The 12,407-nt window shown below is 36.8% G+C and overlaps 1 protein-coding gene across 1 annotated transcript; it reads left to right on the top strand.

The window, feature by feature from the left end:
• Nucleotides 1–3,818: 3,818 nt before the first annotated feature.
• Nucleotides 3,819–12,295, top strand: LOC127618290 (arginase, non-hepatic 1-like). The gene is made up of 8 exons (XM_052090669.1): nucleotides 3,819–4,195; nucleotides 4,304–4,376; nucleotides 8,613–8,787; nucleotides 9,637–9,796; nucleotides 10,166–10,260; nucleotides 10,584–10,688; nucleotides 10,995–11,131; nucleotides 11,394–12,295. Exons 1-8 carry the CDS (start codon nucleotides 4,085–4,087, stop codon nucleotides 11,579–11,581), a joined length of 1,044 nt encoding a protein of 347 aa, XP_051946629.1. The 5' UTR covers nucleotides 3,819–4,084; the 3' UTR covers nucleotides 11,582–12,295.
• The last annotated feature ends 112 nt before the right edge of the window (nucleotides 12,296–12,407 follow it).

Here is a 12,407-nt window from a genome sequence, read left to right as displayed (position 1 = left end):
ATTTGAGCCACCAAACGCCCCATGCAGGAAGACACCTGTATGTACTATTCGGAAACGTTATTAGATCACAATATTTGCCACTCAATGAGAAACGCCCATATCCCTGAACTGCTCAGATATCACAACGTTACCTCATTGCTACAGCGCCACCAATTGTCTAGCTGACCTTCTTTAATAGACATAGTAAGCCATTTCAGAGGCGCAATTAATATGGAGATGTAATTGTTGCATATTAACATACAAATGGAAAGTTGGTTCACAAATAAATTGAATGAGATCGACAAATAATTTAAGGAGTTTCACACACACACAAAAAAAATAATAATAAAAAAAAGCATTCACAGATAAGCTCCAAGGCCGCACGCAAACTCTTAAAGAAATGGACGCCATCAGGGGAATACTGTGATTGTAAACATGTGTCTTGTTAAATGTCAACAGCGTATAATTGTCCATTTGTAGAGTGCCCTAATCATTAGCTTTATAGCTAACCTGGCTGACTGTATGAGTCTGCTATTTTAATTTTAACCGAGTTTCTTTACTGAAATGTGTCATCAAATCCTTTACTCATAATGTTACATGGCAGATCCAAACCAACACACTACTAGACACTATAAAAGATCAGTAGTTCAGATAGTGTCTTTGAGATGATCTTAGGAGTACAAACCATCAATTAATACCCTATATTACACAGTGTGCAAGATCTGCTATGCCAATAATTTGGTTTCACATTATGTTAATGTATTATACAAATGTAAAAAATGTTATTGAATTCAAAGGATTTATATTTGAAGCATTTGTAGCAGATCAGTCCAGTGTTACTCACAAGAAATAATTGTTAACCCTGAAAAACAATGTGTGTTCCGCTTATTTAATCAGGAAGTATATGGGCAGTGAGATACAGGAGGACAATAATAATAATAATAATAATAATAATGGTTATAATAAAAGAGTTGCCAGGACAACCTGTAATTTGTAACCAAAAAACAAATCATACTTTTTAGCGAACCAACTTCTTTAAAGTGTTAAAAAACAAAACAGACACACTTTAAAACCTATTTACCTCAAAACATCTTGATAGAACTCAATAAAAGATGTATCAACTAAATGACAAAAAATATTTTGTCATATTTGATGAGTCATCATTTATACTGATATTCATGTTGTTCCAAACACAAATGACTGACTTGGGGGGAACTCAAATGGAGATGTCAGGAATAACGATATAGGGACTGACAGCTTTCATTTCAGCCTCATTAGCAGCATCCACATTTTACAATGTATTCTCATATTTCACAGAGGAAACTAAATAGTAAATAGTTTTTTTGTTTTTTTTTCAAACACGAGTGTGAGTAAATTACAGAATTTTCAGAGACAATGTTACAGTTTATTTACATTTTGTATTGCACTTTTATTTCAAGACATGACGTTGTAACTTAAACTGAATCGGACATAACAGAAAAATAAACAATCTCATATTACACATTTGAAAAGGTGTTCTGTAGCTTGGAGCTGGAACCACTGAGTATGAGCAGGTAAGTTGATGGGCAGTACACTGGGGAAACATCAGAAAAAGCTGGCAATAACTAATCAGCAGGGTTGGGAGTAATGGAATACATGTAACTGGATTACATTTTTTAAATACAAAATAGAAGTAACTGTATTCAACTACAGTTACAATTGAAATCATTGGTAATTAGAATATAGTTACATTTAATAAAAAAAAACAGTGCTAAAAAAAATACTTTGCATTTTATTGTCATTTGTTTAATTTATTAATTAGTCATTTCAGATGGAAAGATTTTTACATATTAATGATGCGATCCAAAGTGCATTTGAACAGAATTATATTCCCTTGCACTTTATATCACAGATTTGTATTTAGATTTGCACTACGTATGTGTATGTACAGTGTGTGTTAAATTCCTTATATGTGTAAACATACTTGGTAATAAAGCTGATTCTGATCTGTACAACTGATCTTTTGTAGTGTCTAGTAGTGTGTCGGTTTGGATCTGCCATGTAACATTAAGAGTAAAGGTTTTGACGACACATTTCAGTCAAGAAACTTGGTTAAAATTAAAATAGCAGACTCATACGGTCAGCCAAGTTAGCTATAAAGCTAATGATAAGGATAATCTGCAAATGGACAATTTCCCGCTGCCAATATTTAACAAGAAAATGATACAAACCTTAAATCACAGTATTCCTCTGATGGCATCCATTTCTTTTTAAAGGTTTGCAGTCTTGGAGCTTATATGTATGTGCTTGATTCCATGCTAATGAGAGCTGTGACACTGGTCCCACCCTGATAGTAAAACAAAGCGTTTTGGTTGAAGACAGATAATGTAGGGTCAGACCCTGCAGACACTCTTTGTCTCTTGTTATATCTAGATTGGACTACTGCAATGGTTTTCTGGCAGGACTTACTACATGTTCAGTCAAACCTCTGGTATTGATCCATAATGCGGTGGCACGACTGGTCTTTAACAAGCCCAAGAGAGCACTTATCACACCTCTCTTCATGGAACTGCACTGGCTGCCAATTGTTGCTCGCATGAAGTTCAAGGCTCTGCACCCCCCATCTTCTCTCGCTACTTCAAGTCTACGTGCCCTCCAGAAGCTTACAATCGGCAGATGAGTGCCGCCTCATTGTGCCATCTTACAGAAGCACAAAATCACTCATCCGGACCTTCAATTCAACTGTTCCTCGCCAAACTCCATCCAAACAGCTGATTCTCTATCAACCTCCAAGAGACATCTAAAGATGCATGTTTTTCACGAGCACTTGACCCAATCCTAATAATAACTGTCTTCTTCTTTTCTCAATCCATTCTTTTACTGCTATCTCTCACCTTCCTCTCTACCAATGCTTCTCTAAGCAATTTGCAACTTTGTATTACAGCAATTCTCTTAATACTGCCTCCTTAGGATGAATCGGTTCTGTTGTATCATTTTTGAAAGTATCTCTGGATAAAAAGAGTTATTAATCTGCTAAATTAATAAATGTAAAATGTGTATGTAATTCAGCAACATAACTCTCGAAGTAATGAAGTATGGAGACAGAACTTATCTCACATAACACCAGTTGGAGCCAAAGTGGTGATAAAATGGACTACATCAAAACTGCTCTCCTGCAATAAAACATTAATGCAAAACAATAATAATAATAATAATAATAATAATAGTTTGTTTTTGCGTGGTCGAGATAATTTCATTGGATCTCTTGTCTGGCCAAGATTTTGTAATATAATGTTTTGTCTGTGCAGGTTGGTAGCTCTCGTAATAAGATTTAATGTCACGAATAATAGCCAATCTGCCTATTTCTTCGTCTTGCCGGTGGTGTTTGTCCCTATCAGACAAGCCATGCTCTACTAAGAGCTCTAGAAATTAGGCCAAATAACTATTTCAGTTGTCAACATTTGGCACAACATCCCTCATGGCTATTCGTTTTCCAGACATTTCTATCGAACAAAGATAATCTGTCATACACCCATGCTATGGACATTGGATCTGTTTTCAAAAAATGGGAATTTGTTGACGAGGCAGTAGGCCTAGGCAAGCAAAAATGCATATACAAGCCAAGCGATAGTACACGGATGGAAAATTCCTACCCAACTCTACCAGAGATTGTTTAGCAGAGATGGGCCACTCCTATTAGAAACGCTAGAAACACTTGTCTGTACTGCAATTTCTTCTAAAACCACGCCCCTCATAACAAACCCACGCTCTATGAGTTTCTGATTGGCTGGGAGGAAGGTGTGTCATCGGTTCTGACGGAGGTTGGTCGCTCCATGAATAGAAAAACGTGGTTTAAAAACGCCGCGATGAGCGGAAATAATCACAAGTATGAAAAACAGTTGGATGGTGGAAAGCTGTTAGATTTGTTTGTGGGGTGGCCTCGTGGTTTCACAAAAAGCGTGTAGCTGAGGTTACAGTACGCTATTCGCCGGCTCATGAATAAGAATTAAGTGGAAGAAAACCGTCGTGCCAGTGACTTGAGATTTAACAGCCACTTGACCCAGAGGAGAGAAAACCACACCGGGCGGTAGACTTTTGTTCGAGTCAAACCTTGCTTATTTTCACCATGGCCCTGAGAGGATCGCTGACCAGATTCTTGAGATCCACGTTGAGTTCTTGTCAACAGAAACGATCGAATTCGGTCGCGATTCTGGGAGCTCCTTTTTCCAAAGGACAGGTGAGAAGCACATATTTGACCAAAGACAAGTCAAGCTCAGACACTTGGAAAGACGTTAAAGTTGAATTTGTGTACTGTACTGTGATGTGATGGTATTTTCTTTTTCAGAAAAAGAGAGGGGTGGAGCATGGACCCAAAACTATCCGGGATGCGGGTTTGGTGGAGAGACTTTCAAATCTTGGTTAGTAGGCTACATAGCCTAATCATTTTCTCTACACTTTTCCTCTCGTTGTCCTTACTTAATTTAATTTGTTTTTAATTTAAGAACTAATCAACGTTCGTATAGTCTAACAACGCCTGTGAATCGGAAAGGAAGTGCTTGATCGGGTGTTACATCATCCAACTCTCCCGGCCAGGAATGCTTTTATCAAAACTTATCATATTATGTTGAAAGCTGCAACAATCGCGGATGTGGCAATTTGGTTGAATTTCTAAGATTGCAATACTTGAAATAAATAATAATTAAAAAAAACTAAAAAGCGCTCTTGATGTTGCGTCTGGTCGCGTGGAGAGGATCTACGTGCGTCGCTGCAGCTCTCCGCATATTCATCATCACAGATGCCACGAGACAACCTGACAGCTCAACCTGCTGTACATAACAAGAGTTATTGTTGTCACATACAAAAGAGGGCTTTATAGGTGTTATGTTTGGTACAATCGCTATATTGTACTTTATCTAGTAGGGTTATTTTTTAAAATATGCACATTACAGATCATGTAAAATCTGCATTAAAGAAATACAGGAAACAAATCTAGGCCAAGCTAAGCATCAGAAAAAAATATAGATGTATAACAGAAATGCTTTTTCAGCAAGCAAAACAAGGTCATGATACCTTTTGAAATGAGCCATTTTTGCCATAGGTTTAAGGGAATATTACAGATTCGATACAAGTAAAGCTCAGTCACAAGCATTTGTTGCATATTGTTGATTACCACAAAAATGTATTTCAACTTGTCCCTCTTTTTTTTCTTCTTCTTTTTTAAAGAACGTAGAAAAAAAAGAGACAGAAATTCTGGGTTGGGCACTTGCTATGGAAGCAGATGTGGCCAATCCATTAATGTTACAATTCTCAAAAGTATAGCCACAAGACGTAAACAAAAAGCTTATTAATGATTTTACGAATGAACGTTACGTTTATATAGCGCTTTACACCGTGAAAAGGGGACTCTCCTAAACCACCACCAGTGTGCAGCATCCACCTGGATGATGCGACCGCAGCCATAGTGTGCCAGTACACTCACCAGCTATTGGTGGAGAGGAGAGATCAGTGTTTTAGAGCCAATTAATAGATGGGGATTATTAGGCCATGATTGAGAAGGACCAAGGGGGTGAATTTGGCAGGACACCAGGGTTATACCCCTACTCTTTACTAGAAGTGCCCTGTTTTTTTTTTTTTTTTTTTTTTAAATGACCACAGAGTGTCAGGACTTCCGTTTAATGTCTCCTCTGACATACAGAGACCTTTTAGAAATATTGTGCCCCCATCACTATACTGGGACATTGGGACCAACACAGACCACAGGGTGAGCACCCCCTGCTGGCCTCTCTAACACCTCTTCCAGCAGCAACCAAGTTTTTCCTAGGAGGTATCTATCCAGGTACTGACCAGGCTCAATATTGCTTAGCTTCAGTGTGCAACCAGTCTTGAGCTACAGGCCAGGGTGATATGGGTGGATTTGAGCCCAGGTTGATCTGCATGATTGGCGGACACGCTACCTCTAGACCAACGGACCTTTAGTGTAATAAAGTCGCTAACTAACCTTTTCTGTGTAAAGTTACATAACATTTCATATCAATGATGACGCAATCCTGAAATCCCGCAAAAACTATGATTTTAAACAACTTTAAAGCTCAAATGGTACATTTGTTTTAACAGAAGAATTAATGTAATTGCTTTTAGAAAATTTCAAGCTTTTCACGTTTCTGCCTTTTTAAAACCTCCAAAAATTGGCCCCATTCACTTTCATTGTATGTGCCTCACTGTAACCACTTTTTTTATATATATATAAGAAAAGAAGGGATGAGTAGTAATGATTTTGTGTGGTAATCATCAACATCCCACAAAGGCCATTGATGGAGTTTAACCCATAATATTCCTTTTAAGAGAATATATAGAATGAGATGGTTCAACTAAAGATACGTTGAATCTGGGTAAAGAACACACACATATGTATAAAAAAAAAACCTGTGATTATTATTGAAGTGCTCTCTGTAGTGATGCATGTCATATATTAGTGTATCAGTTTAATTTTAACCAGCTTTGCGTGTCTCCCTCAAGTGCTGCGTGTGTGATAGAGAGAGAAAGAGAGCTCTTATTCAAGTGACCGTGAGAAAAATACACTGTTTAATTTTTTTTTTTATGAAAACATCTTCAGTTTGTATTTTACCTCAGTTTCAGTGAACTTGTTTACATGAATGATTAATGTTTATTCCTTGAAATTAGATTATTTCCTATTAAGTTAATAGGGACATTGGAATGTTTGGGCATAGCTGTATGGTGGCGCAGTGGCTTCACTAATATGACATCATGAGTAATCCAGATCTATCTATCTATCTGTCTGTCTGTCTATTTGTCATCTATCTGTCTGTCTGTCTATTTGTCATCTGTCTGTCTATCTATCTGTCTATTTGTCATCTATCTGTCTGTCATCTATCTATCTATCTATCTATCTATCTATCTTTCTTAGTGGTAAATAATCAAGAAATCTGTTCTTATGTGACTCATGTTAAAATATGTGGACCTTATTACAGTTCAGAGACTGAATGTGACTCAGACAGTTGTTATTTTGAGTCATCCTGGTAGACAGAAATGGAAGTGATGAGGTCATGGGATATCTTTGGTGGTTTATATAGTTTATCCACTGCCAGTATATGTGAAAGGCAGTTCCTACCAACTCTGTGACAAAAGCTCGGGGACAGTTGGCTTCAGATTACAGGACATCTGTATTACAGGACATTTTTTAATTCCAAGGTTTCATTATTAGGTAGTCCTTATAAAATAAAATGACAATGAATTTAAGATATATTTTTCTTTGTCTGGAGAGAATGAGATGAGGAGGAGCAACAACTACTTTTTATAATGGTAATTAAATAACGGAGAAGAAAGTGTTACTCTAAAATTCCTCTTGTTTCTGTACTTATGACAAGAGGTTCCTAAGTGGCTCTTTGGAATTTGCAAGTCACCTTAGAGAGTCTTGCCAGCGGCCAGTCAGCTGTTATTCACATAAACATTGTGCTGGTGGCTCACGCCATTACGTAACACCATGTTCTCCTGTAATGCGATAGCTCCTGCTATCTTTAAGCCTAAGATTTTTTCCATATGAACAAGTGACATACTTCTGACACTGCATTGGAAGACCCCGTTTTACCTTAGCAGTGGAAAAAATTTCCCTTATTGCTGAAAATGTGACGCTGTATATTTTTGTCTGTTTTGCCTGCCTATTAACTACCGGCTTTATCTATTAAGGACAGATTTTTTTTTATTTTTTTTTTTTTTACATGTTAGGACATGAGGTTAGATTACTACTCCACATTACAATTTATTGTCATGGAAATAATGTCACAATGTAAAAAATCTTAATGGTCTTTAAGGCTTAATTTTCTTTTCTCAAAATAATTTCTAATTTTTGTTCATTTGATTTTGGGTCAATGTGAACTGGATATGTTTTCACCACTTAATTCTAAGTTGTTGTTTCCTGACTAACCTATGCAGTAACAAATTATTGCATCACTTTTGACAGATGCTTGGCATCAAATGTTTGGAGCTGTGAAAATAATCCTTTCCGTAGCACCCTATATGGTTAGAATTCTTGACCAAACTATATCAGCAACACTTATCCATTGCAACAAATATAGATGTCTTACTCCCTGTCCTAACTGTTGATTATGAGTTTTAAATGCATATGGCAAGACAAGATTTGACTGATTGATGCTCACTTCTTACAAAATCACAAGGCTTTGAGTAAGTGCAAGTGAGCAAATAAACTGAGCCCTAATCTCTGCCTTAACACATGTTGACCAGCCAGCAGAGCTTTTATCAGATCATACTCCCTAATCCTGTAGTTGGCTTGTAATCAAATGGATGAAAAATCTATCATTTTTTACAGGTTTGGTTCTGTCGAGCTTGGCCCCATCACCTGTTAAGATCTTCATCGGAGTCCTCCATTACGAGTTGTCTGTTTCTACCTAAATACCTATATATTGTACCTACTACATGGCTTGTTCAGCTGCGTGATAGGATCAAGTGACAGAATGTACACCTGCCAGCTTCAAAGTGTCAGTCAAATACAGTGTAAAAAAAAAAAAGCGAGTGCTTGGTTAGAGTTGACCGTTTCTACCAGCCAACATAACAGTTAATATGTACCTAATATCTAAATAGTTTATTTTTGTTTATGTATATTTGCTGTCGTTTTGCAGACTACCCTGTGCATGACTTTGGAGACCTGAGCTTCCAGCACCTGGATAAGGATGAGAACTTTATGCACGTGCCATTCCCACGCACAGTCGGACGAGCCAATCAGATTTTGTCTGGAGCTGTGAGCAACGCAGTGGGAGCGGGACACACCTGCATCATGCTGGGGGGAGACCACAGGTGCACATGCAATTTTTTTTTTTTTTACAGTGTATATTTCCTATAAATTTAATACAAACTGAACATCAAGTTTAAACTTGAAAAATCTAGTAACATCAAAACATTGTATCCTGATATAATATATTCGGCAGACAATTCAATTACATTTTTTTATCAAATTATAAATACGTGATATGCTGATTTTTATATTTATATATATATATATATATTAGGGCTCCAAATAAAGATCATTCTTTATTTGGATAAATAAGAGATCATTCAAAAACAATATATTATAGACCTTATTCACAATAGTGAATAGACAATGAGGCTGTAAGGGATAGACTTAGTCTATTCAATGGCACGCATGGTATAAAGCTCCTAGATCACATATGATTTTCCACAACTCAGTTTTTTTTTGTCTGCTGAGTGTTCTTGAAAATATATTTTTTAAATGTTTTTTTTTTCCGCAGAACGATCCAAAAACTATTTAAACTGCAGTACAACCCATTAAAGAGATGGTGCTGCTGTGAATAAGACCTATTGTGGTAGACAAGTAAAGCATTGATTAGAAAGCACAAAAAGAGACTTTAAAAGTCAATATAATATTGGTCTTATTTCCACATCATTGAAAATATTCCTACGGTGAGGACACAATATATAATATAATAAACAATAAATAAATAATAATATTCCTCACAATAAATTTTCCAAATGAGTTTGTAAATCTGCTTTTTTCACAGAATGCATTCTTGCTGTGGCTGAGAATTGAGAATTTGGTGCAATCCAATAAAATGTAATCCCAGATTTCATTTTAATAATCAAAACCAATGTATAACTATATAATTTTTCATGCTTTCATCCTCACAGTTTAGCGATTGGTTCAGTGGAAGGCCACACCCAACAGTGCTCTGACCTATGTCTGATCTGGGTTGATGCACATGCAGATGTCAACACACCTCTGACTTCACCTTCTGGAAACCTCCACGGGCAGCCTGTGGCATTCATGCTTAAGGAGTTGCAGGACAAGGTGAATAGCATAAATTCACAGCATTGTGTCAACTGTATGAAGATATGTAAAGAAGTTGAATTTGGGTTTAGATATCCAATTGTAATCAGTCCTTTGATTGTTTCTACCGAATTTCTTATGAATGCTTACTACATTGTAGTTCTTCAAAAGAACCCTATTTACATTTCTGTGACAATAGTTATGTTTACCTTGGCTCACCAAAATGCTATTTATCGCAAAGCATATTGCATTCAGTAACTCTTGTAGATGGTAAATAAACAAACGTTTGTGCAAACTTGTGCACCTGGAAAAAAATATTTTCACTCTGACACGGATAATCATTGTACATCAAAATGTCTTAACTTTCCCTTCTCATGTTTTTTACTTCAGATGCCAGAAGTTCCAGGATTTTCCTGGATGAAGCCTTTCCTGTCTGCCACCGATCTGGTCTACATCGGCCTCAGAGATGTTGATCCAGGAGAGCAGTAAGCACATATTCTATCCCTGTCTAAAATGACACAGGATTTGACATTAGTAGCCAGCTCACTAAAACCCATAAAACTTAATCACCAATTGTATCAATCCATGGGATATTTGTATAATACCATTTACAACTGTAACTGCCAGCAGGAGATGAGGTTTCACATTATAGCATCAAAATAAAAGGTTTATCGTGTAGCAAATGTGTGGGGGAAAAAATAAATACAATTGTTGGAACCTGAAAAGATTGCCTACAAAGTAATTAAAATAAAATTCAACCAGCATTGATACTTTTTGTTACTAACCAAGATTATTCTCTCTAAATCAGTATAATCCTGAAGACTCTTGGAATACAGTACTTCTCCATGCGTGATATTGACCGAATGGGCATTCAAAGGGTAATGGAGGTCACACTGGATCACCTCTTGGCAAGGTATTGCAGGAACATCCACATTTTACACTGTAACTAGTTACTTCTATAAGCAACCAGCACCAACCTGCATGCAGCTGTTTATGCTCCATATAGTCCTGTGTATTTTAAAATTCTGTAAATTAGGGGCAGTTTCTTTTCTGGAAGAAATCATGGCATACAATTTCACAAGCTGCTCTACCTCTGCTTTAAACAAATCTTAAACACTGGTGCAGCTGGGGGATTTCAAATCATTAGTTGAGTCTGTTTTGGCTAACTTACAATCAAACAACCGGTGTAATTTTTCACTATTTCTTGATTTTATTTCAGGAAGCAAAGGCCCATCCACCTGAGCTTTGACATTGACGCATTTGATCCCTCCCTGGCTCCTGCCACTGGAACTCCTGTTAATGGAGGGCTGACCTATAGGGAAGGCATCTACATCACAGAGGAGATCCACAACACAGGTACAAGTCCAGAATTCACATGGGTTATGTGCTGCTTGAAACATTTAAGGTATTTAGCAGACACTCTTATCCAGAGCAACTTATATGTAAGATGACCGTAATCAACTGATGTCAAGCATGCAGTTTGGAACGTATCTGCTAACAAGTACATGCTTGCTGTACAAATACAAGTGCTACTTATTAAATATGTTTAACCTGTTCAAAAAAAATTCGAAAACATTTATACTAATATTACAGTGTAACACTTTTCTTGACTACACAGGCTTACTGTCTGTGATGGATCTGGTTGAAGTGAACCCCACACTGGGAGCAACGTCCGAAGCTGTGGAGGCCACAGCTAGCCTAGCTGTTGACGTCATTGCAGCCGCTCTCGGTCAGACTCGTGAGGGTGCACATGTTGCTTTCCAGAAGATTCCACAACCAAAAGAGGACACTGGGCTACGGCTGTAAAGCGCCAAGCATTGTGGGCTTTGATAAAATACTATGAACCACTTTGCATTCCACTGAAAGAACAACAGTGAAAGGTTTGCATAGACTAAGCACCAGGCTTTAATTTGAAGATTGCTGTAGGTGTAACTGGCTTAGTCAAAACATTTGTTTCCTCACTGGTAATGTGTTGCTATATGTGCGTGGGTAGCAGTTGTTGTATTCTAATTAGCCCTTGGAGGGTTAAGCAGAATACGGAGAGATGAGAGATATCTCCAACATGCAAAAAAACTACCATTAATTTTAGCTTGGCTAAAAAAAAAAGTTTTTTAAATGAGAAAGATCTGCCAAGAGCTGGATTCCCTGTGTTGTCATACTCCGAGAGACTACTACTTCAGGGAAAAAAAAAAAAAAAAAAAGTCATATATATATATATAGACGCATTATATTTTAAGAATGATGTGATGCTTGAATGTGGGCGGAATTTAGTGGTGGACTGAATTGTCCTTAAATTCAAACATGTTTGCACTTTTGGACCAGATCTGGTTTTTTTATTATATTTCTGTGTGTGTTTGTTTTTATAGTAGAAATGCTTTTAATGGCTAATATAATAATAGATTTGGTTAATACCGAGTGATATTTTTAATAGTGCATTTCAAATAAATTATTTCAGTACAATTCATGTATGAATAATGTATTTCATACCCTCATTCTGAATTGATTTCACCACAGTATTTTATTTTTTTTTTTACAGAAGTGTATTTTGATTTGTTGCATTTCCTGTAAAAAAAACTTTTGTTGCAATAAACTAATGTACAGGAGACTGATTCTGAATATTCCTTGATTCATT

Source organism: Xyrauchen texanus, chromosome 24 (genome assembly GCF_025860055.1).
Source record: "Xyrauchen texanus isolate HMW12.3.18 chromosome 24, RBS_HiC_50CHRs, whole genome shotgun sequence".
Lineage (NCBI taxonomy): Eukaryota > Metazoa > Chordata > Actinopteri > Cypriniformes > Catostomidae > Xyrauchen > Xyrauchen texanus.
This window is presented reverse-complemented; position numbering and strand designations above follow the sequence as displayed.